Source organism: Canis lupus, chromosome 1, assembly GCF_003254725.2.
Source record: "Canis lupus dingo isolate Sandy chromosome 1, ASM325472v2, whole genome shotgun sequence".
In the NCBI taxonomy this organism is placed as follows: domain Eukaryota; kingdom Metazoa; phylum Chordata; class Mammalia; order Carnivora; family Canidae; genus Canis; species Canis lupus.
Genome location: NC_064243.1, coordinates 28,040,586 through 28,061,791, shown reverse-complemented (window position 1 = coordinate 28,061,791; position 21,206 = coordinate 28,040,586). Strand labels below are relative to the sequence as shown.

General features: G+C 38.5%; 1 protein-coding gene across 1 annotated transcript in view; it reads left to right on the top strand.

The window, feature by feature from the left end:
* AHI1 (Abelson helper integration site 1) overlaps positions 1-21,206 on the top strand; it is a 200,017-nt gene that overhangs the window by 148,105 nt on the left and 30,706 nt on the right. The window contains 2 exon segments of the mRNA XM_025422343.3: positions 5,314-5,476; positions 9,119-9,216. Of these exon segments, the coding sequence (XP_025278128.3) occupies positions 5,314-5,476; positions 9,119-9,216 (261 nt within the window).

The following is a 21,206-nucleotide window of genomic DNA, read 5'->3' as shown; positions in this document are numbered from 1 at the left end:
GCACTAAAACCGTACACATTTTAATGTGCTTTTAACAGCAACAAGGCGTCTGACAAAAAAAATAATAATTACTGAGATGTTACTTTTTGTTTCACCATATGTTAATTGGGAATAATCCTGCTGGTAACCATAAGAAGTACTCTTAATATATCTTTGGCTGAGTACTGATGTGCACTTGGGATTAAACCCCATAAGGAAAAAAACCATAAGAAATTAGTAGGCTACACAGCAGAATAGGAACAATTCACATTCTTGACAGCCAGAATGGAAAAAATTTCTAATATGTGAGGCATCAGGTAGAATTATCAGGAGGATCACAGTCCCCTCTGTAGTGGGGACTACAGAGCCCTAGACTCAAAGCCTCTTGAATCTGCTCTACCAAAACTCAAAATCAATCCTGGAAAGGGTCATACTAATCCCAGGTAACTACATGTCAGAAAAAGGTCCAACACTCTTTCAGAGAAAATAAGAAAATCCAGCATTCACCAAAGTAAAATTCACATGTATTCATTTTCTAGGGCCATTATAACATGGTGTGGCTTAAAACAACAGAAGTTCATTCTCTCACTATTCTTAGAGGCCAGAAGTCTGAAACCAAGTGAAGGAGGGAAGAAAGCGGAGGGAAGGTTGTGAGATCCAGATGCACATTTGCTGCAGCCTGGCACAAAGCTTTCCAGTGACTATAGACCCAGCTGAAGCAGCACTAGAGGAGAAAGTACTCAAGTCTATGTGTTTATTCAATGTAACTTAGCCTTTTGAATGACTTGGGACCATTGTGAATATTGATTCTTAACTTACACCATAGTTGAAGTTGCAAGAAGCATCTGCTGCTGAACAGTACTGGTTAATGTTCCTTCAGTACACTGGTTTCAAGAACCATGGAGAATTCTTCAGAGACAACAATAGTAATGGAAAATCTCTCGGAAAATAATATAAAGAGGAGTTCACCTAAAAGTCTTGTAACATCCTGACAGACTCTGCTGTATTAGAGCAAGAAATTGTCTCTTGCAAGCACTGCTCTAAAGACTGAAAAATGAGTGTCAGGAAAAAATAAATAAATAAAAGCTTGCCAGTGACACTTCCAACATGACTGCACCCAAATAATTGGGCAAGCTTTGAGAAGAAGGAACTCCATTTCAAGGATGTGAAATGTGGACAAAATTTGACCCAAGTGGATTTTGTAAAAAAAAAAACAAACAAAAAAAAAAACTCATTTCCTAAATCTGTCACTACCAGCATGGACACATAAATTAATGTTTTTAGACTTCTTTTGCAGAAAGATTTCATAACTCCTCTGTAAGCTCAAAGATACTGCCAAGGATGTGCTGTCATACATACCTAAGCACCAGAGCACTATGTGCAAGGAATGGTACATTATAAAAGATACTCATCAAAAGAATGAATGGTCAAGATAAATGACAAGACTTACCAAAATAAAGAGAAAAAATAGATACATTATCAATTTAAAACAAACCTCTTGATGGGATTGTGTTTCCCAACATTTTTTTTAAGATTTTTTAATTTATTTATCTTAGAGTATAAGCAGGAGGGGCACAGGGAGAGAGAATGCGAAGCAGACTCCACACTGAGCCTAGAGCCTGACATGAGGCTGGATCTAAGAACTCTGAGATCATGACCTGAGCCAAAACCAAGAGCCAGGCGTTTAACCAGCTCTGTCACCCAGGCACTCTCCCAACATTTTTATGGAGCTTTCCTTTACCCCCAAAACAATGAGATAATAACAATATGTAATTGGAGATGGGGAAGACAATTTATTGCAGAATCCACTGCAAATCAAAGTAAGCAGAGAAGTTTATTGTGTATATTAAGATGTTCAGAAGAGAGTAAGAGGTCCTCAAATGAGAAGATGACATAGTGGTTAAAAACACACAGTGGAATATAAACAGATTATCATAAGCCTTGTAGCTTTTGTAACGTACCTTCAGTATGATGAAGGAATGGTCGTAGTTTCACTGCCAAAATGTAGACTTGGCAAGTGAAGCCTACTGATTCCTCACTGTGTAGCAACTTTGCACTTAAATGTCAGTCATGGTATGATGATGACATTCTCCAAAAACCGTTCCTTTGCTTTGAGGGATGTAGCCTCCTGAAGCACAACCCTCCTACGGATTTTGGTGACAGGTCCGTTGTTTCTACATCAGGAGATAATATTATGATAGTGTTGGACATAGTACTATAATCTGGTAAGGACCTAAAATGTATTACCCATGTGCGTGCCATGACCAGCAGTAGTGAGTAGTTACCACCATTCATCTGACACTATGAGTTGTAGAACTGTGTTAGTCTGCCAGGACTGCTGTAACAAAGTACCATCTCAACTGAGAGCTTAAACAAAAATTTATTTGCTTATGGTTCTAGAAACTAGAAGTCCAAAATCAAGTCACCAGCTGGGTCGGTTTCTTCTAATATCTCTCTCTTTGATTTGTAGATGGCTGCTTTCTCATTGTGTCCTCCTCTGTCCTTATTCTCTGTGCATGGGTGCTCCTGCTATATTTTCCTCCTCTTTATAAGGGCAACAGCCCTATTGGACTAGGACCCCACCCATATGACCTTATTTAACTTTAATTACCTATGTTAAAGGCCCTGTCTCCAAATGTCTCCAGACCTTGCTAGGGCTTCAACATATGAATTTTAGGGAGCATACAATTCAGCCCATAACAGAGATGTAGAACATATTTACAAGGACTAGAAGGGCATGTAAAACTGGTATGCTATATTTGATTGCATACAGAAGATAATTTGTAGATACTTTAATAGGAAAATTGAAATATAGGGTCTTTTGGACCCCAGTACCTCTGAAGGGATTCTTATCACCTGACCTTGGTAGAAAATTCAGGAAAGGTTTTCTATCTCCAGTTTGATGAATTCCAGATTATCAGTAATCCACCCAAGAACACAGGCTTGATGTGGGACTTCCTAAAGGATACTCTTGCCTAAGCCAAATCTCTCCTGCTCTTCTTCTCAGCAGCCACCCCTCTAACTCCAGAGAAATGAGCATGCACAGGCTTCATACTTCCATAAGATTCGTCAATGTTGTGCTGTTTAGTGTACGAGAGCCAGGATGAGGAACAGCAGGAAGAGATCCCTACAGTTTTCTGGGACTGGGTTTCAGATGTCTTGGAAGGAGCACACGGGTCTGCAGGTAGCCCAGGATTGGTAGTTCTCTCAGCACAGCCGCAGTAGTGTCACCCAAAACTCTGTCCAATCTCTCATGAGGGATTAGGATCTCTGTCCATCCCTTCCTCTCTGCTGCTGCTTCCCCATGTTTGATTCTAGACTAATATGTCCTATAAAAAAAAAAGTGTAATTCATGGTTAACTTTAGGCAAGTTACTAAATTTCTCTGTGCATAAAATTCCTCATTTATGAAATTGAAATAAGAATTTGTACCCTTACAGGATTGTCCTACAGATTTGTGTAGGAACTTAGGTAAGCGACTAGCATTGTACCTAGAAAATGGCAGACACTCAGAACATTATCATTAGCTTTCTTCTGTAATAGTACCAGCTCGGAGGAAAAAGAAAGAAGAAAGGGAAGAGTTAAAAGTTCCACCTTTACATGTGATTTGGCATCAGTACACTAAAAGTTATAAGAGATTCGTAAACTTGAAACAACAGCCTGCATAACATGTTGTGAATTACAGAGTGTGCTAAGCAATACAGTAGGAATGGCATTTGTACCATTTGACTTAAATTATTATTACTGCCCTTATACCAGAGAGTGACAGCAGGTACTTCCAGATTTATCCATTCACATCTCTGGGTTAATGTGTTAATAAATATTGTAAATTACCTAAGAGGCAGCATCCAGAGTTTTGTGAACTGTTACAGAATCTCCTACTTTTTAAAACCCTTATCTCCTCCCATTGCCCATAGTATGAGTATGAGCTTCCACAGCATGCATGACCTGGCCTCTCCTGACACCTGCAGCCTCACCTTACCCCACTCAGCTAGCGAGGCTCTTACCTCTAATTCAGGCTCCCACCATATTGAACTATTTGGGGTTTCTCTTTGCTGGACTCTCACACATGCAGTATAGCCTTCCCAAGACACATTTTCCATCTCTTCACCTGGCCATTCCTGATTATCCTTTATTCTCCTGCAGAGCCTAAATGAGGGAACCCTTCTAGAAAGGACCCTATTTACTGTGGTATATTTAGCCCTTAGCCTAGTACCAATGGTAGCACATTAGGATTTCAGTAAATACTTCAGTGAATGAATCAGTTCTCAACCTAAATGCCAAGGATTATGATAATTTTCCAATATATACATAGTGGTATAATCTGTTTTTTGTTTGTTTTTTTGTTTTGTTTTGTTTTTTAATTAAGTAGGCTCTACACCCAGCGTGGTGCTTGAACTCAAAACCCTGAGGTCAGGACCTGACCCAAAATCAAGAGTAGGACACTTAACCCATTGAGCCACTCAGGCACTCCCTGTTAATTTTCAAATCCCATTTAAGTAGGAAAGAAGTAGTTTATTCTTTAGTGTACGTATTATGTCCTATGTTATTTAATGCGTGACATATGAAAGGGATTAAGGTCTGTCTCCTCCTTGTAACTGCTATAAGGGATTTGTTAAATTTCTGTGCACTCATTCATTTTGATTTTAGTTTTTAAAAAAGAAAAAAATCAAAACAATGACTACTAAACAATACAGAGAAGAAAACTCTTGTAGAAAGGCCTTTCCTCTTAAATTTGTATCTAGTGAAAATACCCTTATTAATAAGAGTATATTTTAAAGTAGTCAGAAGATTTAGATTTTTTATATAAAATACCAAAAAGCATATGTTGGTGGGGAAATAGATCTTTAAAAGAGACATCAAGTGATCACAATGAAGTTATGTAATCAGGTTGTTTCATTGCTTTTCTTTTTTATAAAATCGTTGACATTCTGAAGTTTTTTTTTTTTTTCAGATACATCTGCTTAGCGTAGAGAATAGGATCTGAAGGTAGTATAAAACAATTCTAAGAAAGTGAATGGTGTGTGAGCCTTTTTTTTATTTGCTTCACAAGTAATTCACTTGTAAAAAAAAAAAAAATTAACATCTGCTATTTTGAAGCTAATCTTAGTGTATTGAATGCTCTTAACCATTTCTCAATCCCACAGTCTTTTATCTTGCTTCTCCTGCTGTGTTCCCACCACCCCTGATCCCATTAGCAAACCTTGAGACAGCCTCAGACTTACCAAAGTACTGCTTTGGTTTCAGCTGCTCTTCTGCAAGAGGAAGTGAATGTTGGGGGTTTTCTCTGTGGTACAGTTGTGATAAAGCTGTGGTGGTCTTATCTCTCTTGTAGGTAGTGGCTCTTTATGACTACACAGCGAATCGATCAGATGAACTAACCATCCATCGCGGAGACATTATCCGAGTGTTTTTCAAAGATAATGAAGACTGGTGGTATGGCAGCATAGGAAAGGGACAGGAAGGTTATTTTCCAGCTAATCATGTGGCTAGTGAAAGTAAGTTTTATGCTCCCTTCCTGGTTTACTAATATGGTATAACTGATAGTCCAAGATTTTATCATTTACTACCCTTTAATTTACTCTCTTGTAACTTTTCCTTTATGTTTACTATTGGGTATTGCTTTTCGTTGTCATGATGCAAAAATAAATAAATAAAAGGGGGCACTGATGCGATGCACCGAAAGCTGCTCCATTCTGAGATTGGAATACTTACTTGCTTTCACAGACTTATCCTGGGGGACCTTCCTGTCTAGCTACCAACATTCTTCTTCAGCCCCTTTTTGCCCACCATCTATTTCACACACAGTTATGTCAGTTCTTCTCTTGCCACAGTGACTCCTCAGTTGACAGGCACCTCAGAACCTCTAGTTCCCCAAGTCCCATTCTTTTACTTTGTATACCTCAGTTCCAGCTGGAACCTGCCAAAACAAACCTGCAATAGATTGCTTCATTCTCAGGCAAATTAACTCCCCGTTTGTGAAAGGCCTAGGGAATGAGCTGGAGAAGAAATTCTAAATAGGAGTTAGTGAGAGCTGTAGATTTACTACCAGGCCTGGAGAGGTGCAAGGAAAGCCTGGAGATAAAAGAACTTAAAAGACTCAAGAAAGGGGACAAGTATAGCAATGCCTCTTTAGAAGAATGCTTCCTATCAACAGCTGCCCTGGTAGTGTGGTATGAAAGCCCAGTGCTCAGGAATCCGGAAAATTCGCCATTAATACTGATATGCCTCAGTTTCCTCCCATAAAATGAGGAAGTTGAACTCTGTCATCTCTGAGCTTCCTTCCAGAAAGACTAAAATTGTGTAGTTCTGGTTTAAAATGTAGTATAGGCTGCCTTGAGGACACTCCATTTTGAATCATTATTGTGAAGTCTTTTGTTTCTTCAAAGAAGAAATTATTATAAATAACAGGTGACTTTCAGGCTTGTCTGTGGAGCCCCATTTAACCCAAACTGGTTAAGCAAAAGTCCTATTGATTCCTAACCTAAGTTCTGAATTTTGAGAGCAAAAAAGATGAAGGAAAACAGGAAGAACAATTTCTTCCATGAGTCTTGGGTGCTGGGCTAGGCACAGACGAAATGAGTTCTCTCTTCACTCTCTACCCCATCTGCCGAGTGCTGCCCCCTCCCCTGCCTCACACTCTCCAGGGCTTCTGTCTCTACAGCTCTTTCCCTCAGCTTATCTGCTGCTTTCGGCAAACTCCTCCCCTCAAAAGTGCTTAGTGTGTCAAAAATTACCCACTTCTCTCCCTCATAACAAAATTCTTCGTTTCCTCCATGCCACTGTTATAAATCTTCATCTCTGAGTAGTAAATAATTGATAGCTCTCAAACTATTTTTAATGTTCAAAAGAGGATACATAATGGAGAAAAATTAAGGCAGTGTAGAAGAAAGAAATTTTAGGACAAGTTAATTCCCATTCATTTTTCATAAGCTAAGTACTTGTAACTTCCAGATTGCCTCAAATATCCCAATTTCTTCCCTCCCCTTCCCATTGATGGTTTTCCCACTGCCTCTGTAGGTCTAGTTCAGCAGGAGTAGCTTCCAGTTCCAAATCAAGAAAGCTGGCTGCACAGTCATGGTGGCTCTGGAGTATGTCTGTAATTTTAATTAGATGTTACAATCCATTGTTTCTTCTAGACACAAGTGGAAACATTTAAACTTTTTTTTTTTTTTTTACTAGACAGTATAAAAAGATGATGTATTTATTCCCAGGCAGAATGGTATTAGAGTTTTAACTTTAGAATCTAGTTAGTTTGCAGAAACAACCTCTTAGGCTTATGAACCTTAAGAGGCTATAGATATTTGATCCACAGAGGGTTAAAAATCCATTAAATTTGTCTTTTGTTCCATGATAACCAAAGTGCAACATCTAAAGTATATCACAATGATACTTGGTGGCCTCATGCAGAAATTCTGTGTTTCAAGTAGTGACCATCTTCCAACTGCCAGAATTCCTTATTGTATCTCAGAAGAATTGATACTTTATTTTGGCATCAGTCACTGCTTCTTGAGAAAGACTTTTAAAGGCCAGAACAAACAATTCTCAGAAAACCTGAGAATATAATGATTGAATTCTCACTTCATCAGGGGTTATCTTCTTTTCCCTTTTATCCTCCTTTATAACCTGAATTTAACAAAACCTCACCTCAGTTTTAACATTAGGAGGGGAAAAAAGACCATCAGCAGCATATTCCCCTTTAAAAATAGTGGGAGAAATTGTCCTTTATCTTTATCCAAAGCCAGATATGCAAAACAAATGCTCAAAGGGAGTGTATAGATGGGAACAGAATCTCTACCAACCATTCAGTTGAAAGGCATGTCCTCTAAGTGAACAATGACACAATAGAAGTTCTCCATCATTATAAAGAATTTATTCCTTTTGTATCTTAAGCCACCAGGAAGAAAAAAATGAACAGGTTCACTTAATGACATCTAACATCCTTTCCAATAAGAGATAAACCCAGCAATATAATCAACGCATACACAAAGCCAATTAATATACCTAACAATTGTAGAATTTCAATCAGGCATAGTTTACCAATTTCTCTAAGTTCAGAGTTGCCCAGAGTTGTTATTTAACTGAAACAGAAACACATTTTCTTTTTCAGTCCTTGAAGATTTCCACATTTTAGAGTCCACATTGTGTGTAAAGAGATTATATAAATTATAGTCTCAAATTCGACCCTGTAAACAGATTCAAGGTTATGTATAGCTCTAGCCCCATGCTCATTTATTTTGTACCATCTTCCCAGATTATTCTTTGACCACGCCTTTGCCTGGCAAAATCCTACCTGTTCTTCAGAGACTGACACACCTTCCACTTCATGGATTGAGCATTTGCTATCTATATCAGAATCTGTCCTTATTATCTCTCTTTTGAATAATGTCACATTCTCATGTATGTTACACTTTTTTTTAAGATTTTATTTATTCATGAGAGACACAGAGGAGAGGCAGAGACACAGGCAGAGGGAGAAGCAGGCTCCCTGTGGGGAGCCGATGTGGGACTCGATCCCAGACTCTGGGATCACAGCCTGAGCCAAAGGCAAACACTCAACTGCTGAGCCACCCAGGTGTCCCATCATGTATGTTACACTTACTTGTGAACATATCTGTCTCTGACCAGGATTCTGAAATCCTACTAATGAAAAATTTCCAATCATAAATTATGTTCTTTTGATAACTAATGTGTGTAACTATAAATCGTTTTAATACTAAGTGCCAGGGGGATCCCTGGGTGGCGCAGCGGTTTGGCGCCTGCCTTTGGCCCGGGGCACGATCCTGGAGACCTGGGATCGAATCCCACGTCAGGCTCCCGGTGCATGGAGCCTGCTTCTCCCTCTGCCTATGTCTCTGCCTCTCTCTCTCTCTCTGTGACTATCATAAATAAATTAAAAAAAAAAATAAAAAAATAAAGTAAAATCCTTTCTAACCCTAACTTTCCACGAACTATAAAGCTTTCTCAGTCTTTAAAAAAAAAAAAAAAAAAAATACTAAGTGCCAGGTAGCTTATTGTTACACCAGAGAAGTGCATATCAAGATCCTTAGTTTCATATCTGCCCCCCTCCATCATTATTTATTTACCCTATGGGTCAGTGCTCCTCAGTTTGATTACATGAATTCCTTGTTCAATTCCAGCGTTATATCAAGAATTGCCTCCAGAGATAAAGGAGCGATCCCCTCCTTTAACCCCAAAGGGAAAAACCAAAACGGAAAAACCTTCAGCTCTTCAAAAGGTAGGTGTTTTCAATATGGATTGCATATGAACTTTAATTTTCACTCTCTCTAGATAAAATATTACTTCATTCTTCATGCTTATATACTTCATTGCTTGCATTATTTCTTTTTATATTGGCACCAACATTATGAAATATATAAGGCAAATATTATTTTTATAATTTTTATTAAAATATTATTATAGCCATTTTCCAGATAAGGAAACCAGGGAGGCTCAGAGAGATTAAAGTAGACCCCAAGTCACAGCCCAGGTGATGGAACTTGTGACTTTAAGTGAGATGCTATTTCCACTGTACATTTATTGCTATAACTATGATGCTGACACTGTCATGCATTAATACTAAAGGTCGTTGGAGCCCACAGAATAAACATGTTCTCTTTTCCTGGAGCATTCCTCTTACTTGTTAGTAATTCAAAGTGTTTTCAAGTTAAAATGAATATGGACATATTAGCCAGAGAAATGTCATGTTTTTTAGCCTGTGCCATCAGATCCCCCAGGGATATGGGTCAGTATTCTTTTGATGATAGTAGTACTTTGGTAGAAGAACTTAATAAGCACTATACCATCATATAAATTACTTATTAAACTTATTTTATTTAACATTAGCTCTTGCCTTAGATTGAATAACTTCACTTCTTGACCTCTTAGACTGACATTTTTTTTTTGTACAAATACCATGTCATGATACAGTTTTTTCTCCCCTGTAGAGTTTTTGACAGTTGAACCTCTTATGTTGTTCAGTCATTTAGCCTGTATTTATTGAGTGCTTCTTTCCATCCTGGGCATTCTGTTAGTCCTCATTGAAACAAGATTGAGTAGGCAAAACACTTGCCCATCAGGAGCTTGAAGGCTGGTGGGTGAGACACCCACAGACTATGTCAATTCCCATGGACTGTGGCAGGAACTCTAACGAAGATGTGTGCACAATGCATTGGGAGCACACAGGAAAAAACCCTATAAATGTGCCCCTGAGGAGTCCAGAAAGAGCTTCCAGAGAGGTTCATGTTTAAGCTGAGGCTTATAGGATGAAAAAGTATACGCTAGGTAGATGATCTTAGAAAAAACATTTTAACAGAGGAAATAACTTGAGGAAGGTGTGATATGGTACAGTCCTGTTTGGAGAGTTTAGGGTCTAATGGAGAGAAGGAGAGGAAAAATGCAAGAGCCAAGCCACGGAGAGCCTGGTGTGCTCTGCTGAAGTGCTTAGTTGTAAATCCTTCAGACAAGGGCATCCACTAGAGGAGGTAGTCCAGGGAGTGACAGGGACAGATTTGCATGTTAAAAATAAAAGGGAAGGTATAAGGTATAACTGACAGGATTTTCTGATTGATTAGATGTGATTAGGGAAGTTGGAATTTAGGATTGTGCTAAAGCCCTGGCTTATCAATACAACTGAATGGATGGAGGTCCCACAGAAATAATAAAAGAATAAGGAAGATTTGGGGATCTAGAGACAGGTAGTGGTAGGGAGTAGGCTGTGATGAGTTCAGTGTTAGGTATCTTGATTTGTTAGTGGTGTCTATAATGCTCCCAGGTACAAATATTCCCTAGGGAGTCAGACATGCAGGACTGGAATTTGAGAGAAGGTAGGGCTTCAAATTACATGAGGAGGAGTCAGTATATTCATTATATTATAGCGGAAGAGTTGAAGCTTATAAAGAAGGTGATGGGGGGAGGGGATGTACCCTGGGAAACAAAGAGTTGCAGAAAAGGAGGTGTGCGGAAGATGGAGTAACTGGGTGATGGGTACTGAGGAGGGCACTTGATAGAATGAGCACTGGGTGTTATACTATATGTTGGCAAATCGAACTTAAATAAAAACAAATGTAAAAAAATAATAATAAAAATTTAAAAAACGTTGTAGAGTTCTGAGAGAAAGGCCAGGGACAGAATCCCAAATGAACACTAGTGTCTGGGGATCCCTGGGTAGCTCAGCGGTTTAGCACCTGCCTTCGGCCCAGGGCGTGATCCTGGAGTCCCGAGATTGAGTCCCACATCAGGCTTCCTGTGTGGATCCTGCTTCTCCCTCTGCCTGTGTCTCTGCCTCTCTCTCTCTCTCTCTCTCTCTCTCTGTTTCTAATGAATAAATATATAAAATCTTAAGAAAAAAAAACACTAGTGTTTCAGGAACAATCTGAGGAAGAGGAGAGATTAAGAAAGAATAATCAATCAATCAAAGTGGAAGGAAGAACCAGAAAAAAGTACCCTAGAAACCAGGGGAGGAGAGAGGCTCAAGGAGGGTGTAGTCCTTATTGTCAGAGATAGCCAGTTAGGCTGTTTAAGCATTTAGTGAGCAGGAGAACCCTGGCACCTGTGTGGAAGTATCAGTGATTGATACTAGTAGGACAAGGATTGAAGAGTAGAACTCAGCACTCAGCAAGTGGACTCATGAACATCATTCCTGGAGCTTCACTTGGAGGAAAAAAAAGACCGATAATGCCTAGTGGGTAACACACTTCCAAGAATGACTTTTTATATGCTGGAGTGACATGTAAAATTATATATTAAGGAGACAAAACCAATGGACAGCTTCAGATTGGAGATAGATAAAGAAAGCACATATGGACCTTGGAGAAAGCAAGAGGTTTTTATCAGAAAGACCGGTTGATAGATTAGTCTTGGCTTAGAGCAGTGGTTCTCAACCTACGGTGATTTTGCCTCCCCGGAGACATTTGGCAATGTCTGACGATTTTTTTGCAAATATATGCATGTGGGGGGATGCTACTGGCATCTCATAGGTAAAATATCTAAACATGTAAAATGTACAGGGCAACTCACACCCCACCAAAGGATTATCTGGCCAAAAAATGTCAACAGTGTTGAATTTAGAGCAGTGCCCCCACATCAGTAGATAAGTTGATAGAGTGGAAGTCTGGAAAATAAGGCTATCATTATGTTCTCCAAAGCATAAAAGAGGTCCACTTCAAAAGTGAGAGTTAAAGGAGTCAGGAAGAATAATGGCCATTAGGGTACCTGTAAAGGTAGTAAGAGCAGGAGCTCATTTGGAACATACACAGAGGTTCCTGAGTAATGCTGAGAGCTGCTGTTTGGATACCATAAAAATGTAGGCAGCTTAATTCTGTGTAGTTGGATTTTTTTTCTTCAGTAGTACTCAGCATCCTGGCCATAGCAGTGGAGAGGGCATATTTAGTTAGATACATATTTGGAGCATTTGTGAATGTGATAAAGCACAAGAGGATAAGAGACTTGATAATGTTGTTAAGAGAGTTACTGGAGTGACAGACATTCCATGAAGGATCTGCCAACTTGGAAAGGACATGGAATCAGAAGACTAGCCAACTTAGAAAGCAAGGTTCTCTGTAAGGTTGCAGTAAGCCACACACACCCAGCTGGAGCCAGAGTGTTCTACACTAAAGAAGTTAACAGGCTGGAACTGTGGCCTTTAAACCCAGACTCTTTTGCTTATTTAATATTTCAGATGTCAGGCAACTTGAGTTTATGATAAATTCACAGAGTGTATAAGAGCTGAAGGACACATTAGAATTAAACTGGCCAAGGAACTAGGACCCAGAGTGGTGCACAGGTTGTTCCCTTGGATATTAAAATCCTGGGATGGTTGCAAGAGTTGGGATGAAGGGGACACTGGTAAACCAAGAGCCGAAGTCCTTCATTCTTGTGTTAAAACAGATGTCTCACCCTTGGCTTCACATTGAAATCACCTAAGAAATGAAAAAAATAAATACTGATGCCTGTCCCCATACCCACAAAATGATTTAATTGGTCTGGAATGTGAGCTCAGCATGCGTGGATTTCAAAAGCTTTCCAGATTATTTTAATGCAGCCAACATTGAGAACCATTATGTTAGTGACCACAAGATCTGAAGGTAACAGCTGCAAAGACAAACAGAGGATAGTCTAGCCAGGTGTCAAGACATCCAAGGAGGTATGTTTTGAAAGTATAATAGCCTGTGGGGCACCTGGCTGACTCAGTTGGTAGAGCATGCAACTCTTGATTCTGGGGTTGTGAGTTCAAGTCCCACATTGGGTGTAGAGATTACTTCTAAAAAAGAAAGTATAATAACCTAAAATTAGCAACAGAAAGCTAAGAGGGAACCAGTGTTACCAGACTCCTGGGGTTCCTGATTGGGTTATATGAGAACAGCCTGTGCTACAAAGAACTAAGGGAAAAAAGTGTTTCTAGGTGAAGCACCAGTTTCAAACATAGCAAGGACATATGGCAATGGTTGCCTGTGGCAGTATGGAGACAACAGGGGATACATTTCAAAGGATTGATATGCAATTTGGGCAAATGCTACATGTGTAACATTATCCATTGTTTGGAATTGAGCACCAGATTTTAGAATTTAGGGAGATACTAATGTAAATGTACAACCTGAAGACATTTAATGCAGTAAAAGCATTTATAACATTAACCCAGAGAGTCATTGTAACAGCTGCCAACATTCATAGCCTGTGTCATGAACTGCCCAAGATACTATGAAAGACAGAACCTTTACTTATAGCAACTTACTGGTATCCCTGACTCCACATCATGCTGACCTTTAAAATTGGGGTTACTCAACTCCCACTTCTGTGTTCAGTGGCCTTGAACCAGTTCTGCCTCAGCTGGAGGAGATAAAGGAAATTGGAATATCTTACTGGCTGCATGGGAAGTTGGTACTGCCCTTTCTGCCCCTTCCTCTTCCTGATGTGCCTGTGATCCTGTGGATAGAGACCTCTCACCTGCTTCTCAGATCCCCACTTCTCACTGTCTCTGCCCCTCCCCCTCCACTTAGAAGAACTCACTGCATCATAGTCTTAGCTGTTTTTTTTTTTTTAATGTTTTTGTGCTTTGCTTTTTCCTCTCACAGACTGATGTCCATACTTAAAATATACCTTTATTATTTATATGCCACCAGACCAATTCTTCAAATACCCTGAGGTCTGCCTCAGGCTAATCCCGCTGCTGCCAAACTCTGATTCTAAATAGATGTCAAGGAACTTGCAGACATGCAATGTAAAACATTTTTAAACTTAAATTAGGTAAAAAAAAAACAAACTTAAAATAGGTAAATCAAGGAAGTTGCAGAGGTTAGGACTCCATGTAGGCAAGGGAGAAGTAAAGTTCTCATAGTTGAGAGGGAACTCAAGTGACCTTTAGAGTTTAAGATTCATAGATTTCTTTTGTTGAAAAGCATGATTTGATCTGCTTGGTCTAATCCATGTGTTAAAATAGAATCCTCTACCTGGTTTTCCTCCTAGGGTTGTACCAGATGTATAGTTAGATAATGTTTGACTTTCCTCTGCAGGAAAATATCAAGAATGATTTCTGCTTATGTAAAAAGAAGAAACAGCAATGTTGTCCCAGGTAATCAAAATGCCTTGGGTACACTCTGAGTCATGATGCCAATAGCCAGCCCTTGAGAAATGTATCATTGGGCTTCCTTAGCACCTGGCATAGTTTTATTTCTTCAGTCGAGTTCCTTTATCAGAATATATATGGTTTGATTTTATCAAGATCCTGCCACAAATTCTATCAGATGTTTAATTTCATGTAAAGTTTTATATTTATCATCATATATATTAAAAAGAAGAATATGAAAAGTAGTCTTTCATAAGTACCTAGAACTGGGGAGGAGAAGGTTCTAAATTCTTAGAATTACAGAATTGGTGACTTGGAAGGAACCTTAGAGATCATCTACAGTGATTCAAGTCAATTCCTTCATTTTACAGATAAGGAAGTTAAGATCCAGAAAAGTTGTAAGAGTGTTGTTCAACCCCAATTAAGAGGGGTGCCTTCATGTTCTCAGGCCAGTGCCCTTTTTTCCCCCACTTCTCATCAGCAGCACAGACAGCTGTTACCTGCACAGCCAGCTACATTTTGTGTCACACTGGCTTTTATATTCCTGTTTTGTGTCTTCTTCATGGTACCCACCTCCATGTGGAAGTTTTTAGAATTATATTCTCTATACTTTTTTAAGGAAACCTCAGTAGTTTTCTTTCTTCTTTCTATTAAAATATATTTGAATACTGAATATTCAAATAGTTTCTATTCAAACTATAGAATAAGAAGTAAAATTATATCTTTTAGAAGCTTGACAGCTGCTAAATCCTTTAAGTCTGTCCAAGTGGAACACAACCTGTCCCATTGCTGCAAGCCCCCAGGTACCTCCCAGCTTTTCCTCAAGTTAACTGCAGTGTCAGTGGGTGATAATAGCATCGGGCTCTCCCAGGGCAGGAGGCAGGCACAGAGCTGGTCTCTCATGGGGAGTTGATCTGGGAGTCCCCAGACATATCCCTGGTTACCTAGACCTTGGAGCAGGAGGAGAATGTTTTCCTCAGGCTCACTCCAGAACATTGTTAGCATGATATGCTGTCAGTTTGCATCTAATAGAAGGAAAATATTGGTTCCATCACAGAGGGGAAAATAACTACAAAGTTCTGAAAAAAAAATAGTGCTGACTGTGACAGCCTTGGTTTATTTGTGTTGTATTTTGGACCTTATTTTTTCTTCATCTTTTTATTTTTGCTAGCCTAAGCATTAACCTATGTCATCCATTTATTTGGGGAGGAAAGTTTCCAATAAAACTCCTATTTAAAAAATTTTTTAATAATTTTAAGGTTTTTTTACTATAAAAGTAATATATGCTCATAGGCTTAAAAATTTAACCAATATAGTATAGTATAAATTAAAAATAAAGCCCTTCTGGTTAATATTTCTATTCACTCTAATAAGTTTCTTCCATGTCCTGTTAAAAATGTTTTCTGCAAATGTGAGCACACATGTCTTTATTCATGTTTGTTCTTTTTCTCGGTGAAACTAGGATCATACTTAATATTCCGATTTTTTTCTTCCACCAATATATCCTAGATATATTAGCAGACACTTAAAATAGATTTCTTTTTTAAGTTTCAAGATACTGAAATGCCCAATTTCCTTTTTGTTTTAATTCCTAAAATGCCCAGTTTTTTTAAGTTTCTGAAAATGCTTGGGTTTTTTTTCCTAAAAATGAAGCCTGGATTAATTGTGCTGTATATCACTATTTTCAAAAATCATGTCATACAGAAAAAAAAAATTCCATTTACTGGTTCTTGTATCAAGAGGTACACATGTCAGATACACTAGGAGAAGGAGAGTAAAAGGAGAGTGTATCAAGAGTGCATGGAGAATTATTTTTAACCACAGAAATAATTTTATTATGTTAAATCCAACAACCTGTTTATAATACATAGTGCTTGTTTTTTGGTATGTTTAAACAGATTTTCCAAATATCAAAAGTTAGTAAATGTACACTAAATCATTGAAAATACAATCATAACTTTATTGCCTCCTTCCTATTGTTAAAGAATAATACTGATTTATGTCTTTTCTTAACTTTAGTAATTCTTTTTATCAAAGAAAATACACTGTGATTTATCTCTGATTTGTTTTATGAAACAGATAAAAATTAACTTACGTTTGGATTTGTTTTAAAAATTCGGGAATATTTGGGGCACCTGGGTGGTTCAGTTGGTTAAGCATGAGCCTTCAGCTCAGGTCATGATCCTGGGGTTCTGTGATGGAGCTCCACTTGGGGCTTTCTGCTCGACAGAGAATCTGCTTCTCCCTCTGCCCCTCTCCCCACTCATGCTCTCTCTCTCACTCACTCTCTCTCCCAAACAAATAAAATCTTTTTTAAAGATTTCAGGAATATTTAAAGTTTTCTTCCTTTGTCTGAAGAGAACTAACCCAAAATCTTAACTTACAAGGTAAATTTTAAAAAGGTTCTTATTTTTGTCCCATGAAGAGTCTCAATGCAGACTGATACTGATATGTATTTTTCTTCATTAATTTGTTTCAATAACAAATATTTTGAGAAAAAATATTAATTTCAAAAATCATTATTTACATTTAAAATTTTTCTATTAGTTGAGAGAACATATTCTGCAGAGAAAGTAAGTAAATCCCGATGATGTGACAGCAAAGCGAGTGGGAGTCACCTCACACCCACAGACTATGTTCCCAACAGTAATGTTCCTAAATGTTCTACATGAAGAAACGCTAAAAGCCTCCAGAATCTCTTACCTTGAAAGGAAACCACACAGTCTTGACCTTCTTACAGGTCCAGTGACCAGTTTTACTACTCATTCTCCTTTTACTCTCCTTCTCCTAGTGTATCTGACATGTGTACCTCAGCCCCTGCTCTGTCTCTTCCCCTCAGCAGCTATGTTACTTGCAATTTAGGGCAGTTCCCCTCTGTGTTTCCAGCACCCTCTTAACCCTCAGCACAGTGAGACCACACTGACAACTTGCCTTCTCAGTTTATCTAGCCTGGGCCAGGACCTAGATAAATTGCCAGTTTCAAAATAAGGGGGCTAGAAAGAATCCGTTGGGAGCCTCCACTGTATCTGAGTATGTAAAAAGTGTAAAATGAGTGATACTGTACTAGGCCAAACCTATGTTCCACTTGGCCCATTACTCTTACTGTAACTTTTACAGTTGTATGACAGAACAATAATAAGTTTGTTCTTCATGATGATATTTTCAAAGGTTAACCTAAATATCAGCGACATCCCTTTAATAATCTATCACAGATCTAAAATAATGTAAGATATTGTTGGGAGAACTTCCCACCAGTCATTCCTAGTTGTAAATTGTCCTTTAGATAGCAGCAGAATTGATTATTATCAGTCACTCTGTCTTCTGACTCTACTATCAGCATGTCTTTTTTTTCTGAAGGTCTCTAATACCCTAACGCTTCTGTTCTCTTGTTTCATCAAGCACTCCAGGCTTTCTTAACGTTGGCACACTGGCATTTTGGGCTAGATAATTCTTTGTTTGAGGGAATGTGTTGTGTGTGTATTGTAGGATGTTTGGCAGCATCCCTGGCCTCTATCCAGTAGATACCAGAAGCACTAATCCCCTCTAGTTGTGACCATCAATAATGTCTTCCAGACATTGTCAAATTTCCCCTGTTCAGTTGAGAACTACTGCTCTGTTTTAACTTTAAAAATGTATAATATTGTTATGTACAAATTACAGTTCTTATTTTAAGGTTACTGAAATTTTGCCTTCATCTTTCCATTTCTGGGAAGTAGTTAAGTAGTGGTGTTGGAGTTATAGACTGTCCTACCTAAAAACAACAGCTTCACATGAAATATATCCCGACCATGTGAGACTCAGCAGGGGTATATATAAAATGTCTCTCACTTACATGTAGATAGCTCTTGAGTACCATTTATTTCCTTTGCCTTAGAAATTAACTGTATGCTAATGTTCTTGTCATCACTTAGGAGTCTCAATAATGCCATAATGCTCTCTGATTTTAACACGGTTTTCTTTTAGTCAACATACAAAGGAATGAACTTTTTTTTAATTTTTTTAAAAGATTTATTTATTCATGATAGACATAGAGAGGCAGAGACACAGGAGGAGGGAGAAGCAGGCTTCGTGCCGGGAGCCTGACGCGGGACTCGATCCCAGGACCCCAGGATCGCGCCCTGGGCCAAAGGCAGGTGCCAAACCACTGAGTCACCCAGGGATCCCCCTTTTTTTAATTTAAAAGTCTCTTTTATCCACACAAACCCTGAATACAATACAACACATTGGAACAGATTTGCTTTTATCACTCTTCTATAGGCAGAACTTTTCTGGGCTTAATGAGCCTCTTCTTTCTTTTTACTCCTATTTATGCTTCCCCATCACTGTGGATATGTTGAAGTAGCAGCCTCTGTTATACACTGCTGTGTCTTACACAGAGAAAATATAGAATGCTTGATAGACCTCCAGAGGTTGACATCTCCTTTGTAAGAAAATCTTCTCTGCTCATGTGATACCAGCTTGCAGAGTCACTGACTAGAAAGCAGTATTATTCCCAAGATAGCTGTAGAAAAACATGCCCAGGCCAAGATCATGAGGCCAGATATTGCCCTATCCTTAAATTCACTGGCAAATGTAAGTCTAAATTACATTTCAAATTGAATTTTCCCATATGAACAGTCTTGTAATGTGGGTCACATCTTCTGTTACAACTTTTGTAATTATCACAAATACCACGTATATTCAGTCTATTATATCTAATAAATTTTACATTATAAATGTTAGAACGTAAGTGTGGTTTACTTTACGCTCAGGTATACGTAGTAGATGTAAACCTATTAAAAAGATGTAAAGAGCGAAGTTAAAAAGCAACCTCACTGAACAATTTTGTTTAAACTAATATGGATTTACATGCATATGTACACATGTTGAAATGATGAGGAATAAGGAATCATTCATTTAGACTGCAGACTGGCCAGAACCTCCACTTGGTCAGAGAAGTCTTCCCCCACCCCAAATCTCATGGCATATTGTTTGTGTCTTATTACACTTAGCACCTGCTACCTCAGTGCCAAGTTATTTGTACATACATTTGCCCTCTCTAAATTATGAGATACAGCCTCACTGTGTCTGTTTAGTATTGTTTATCAGGAGGGAAATTGAAACCTTGATGGGTAGTTCTGGTAAGAATTCGAGATTCAAACCAGAAAAAGGGAAGAAGACAAGAGAGGGAGGCGATGGCAACAGTCTATGCTTATTGGCTACTGAGCTGTACTCACTAAAACAGCTTCATTCACCCAAGTCAAAAATTAGTCTTTTGCTCTCCTACCCCAATAAATTGCCAATTTGATATGTGCCTGATTAATACTTCTCAAACTGCTAGGCCTCAGAATTATCCTGGTGCCAGATCCTACCCTAAATGTACTAATCTTTGGGAGATAGCCCTTTATTTTCTGAAAGCCTCTCACGTAGACATGAGAGTTATGGAATTTTGCTAGAGAATGCTCTTCCAGCCTCATTGGATGAATAACATATCTACTTTAGATCCCTTGATTGCTGGATATCAAGTCTGAGTTGACCTGACTCTACAGCAGCTTCTAAAGCATTGTGCACAGCTATGTGAACCAATGGGAATCAACTTCCCAGTAACTCTATTCCCTCCAAATTTCCTCACCTTTGTACATTACATATAGAATATTCTCAATAAATGTTTGTGATTTGATTGGGAGAGAACTCCCAAAAACTTCATAGATCTGTCAGGATCTGAGAAGAACAGAGAAGGTAGCAGTGAAGAACAGTAAAATAGTGATTTGGTGAATACATGGAAGCCATGCTGAAAAACACAGAGTAGATTCTCATTGTTCATAGTAGTTATGTTCTCTGAATTCACCATGAACATTGAATTAGTGACTAGTGAACCAGTGCTCCTAGGAAAAATACAGGATTAGGTTCCTGTGAGCCTCTGGTCACAACATTTTCATCAGCTAGTATAAAGTATAAGGACACTTTATTTAATATATATTGTTGATCCATTAAAATTGAACTCCTATCCAGCAGTACTCAAACTTGTGCCTAAACGAAGCTCAGTTGACACATATATTTAATCTAAGGCACATCAGCCTTCTTGCATGTAGTCACACTAGGCAATACTTCAGCACATTGCTTAGGGATCATTTTAAACCACAAAATCACCAGTAAAACACAAAAATGTGAAAACCAGAACAATAAATAGGCCACAGAAAGGATACTTATATACAACAGTATTTATTTAGAACATTTGAAACATGCCAAAGCATTAGAAGTTTCTAGTGTTCCAACCTCAACTAGGATTGTGTGCATCAGGCAGTTCAGATTTTCAGCACTCTGCGCATGTGCATGTGTTCAGTCGCTGTAAAAAAACACCGCAGGTATCGATCTGGGATTACAAATGAGAGCTGTGGTGTGAGAAGGCGAATTTGCAAACAGGCAATGCACAAATAATGAGGATCAGTTGCATTTTGAAACTTTATTAAAAGTTCATAGCTGTTTCAGAAAACCTGTTAAGTCTTTATAATAAAGATGAAGAAAAAAAAAAGATGAAGAAGGAAAAGTTCAGGCAAAAGGAGTTGGTTTAAAAGGAAAAAAAATATAACCTGCAACTTCTAGCATAGCTCATGTGTCTGACTTTTTTCTCCTATTTCTTTCTTCTTCACTGGATGGAAATAAAAGGGCTCAAACTTCCTTGAAGG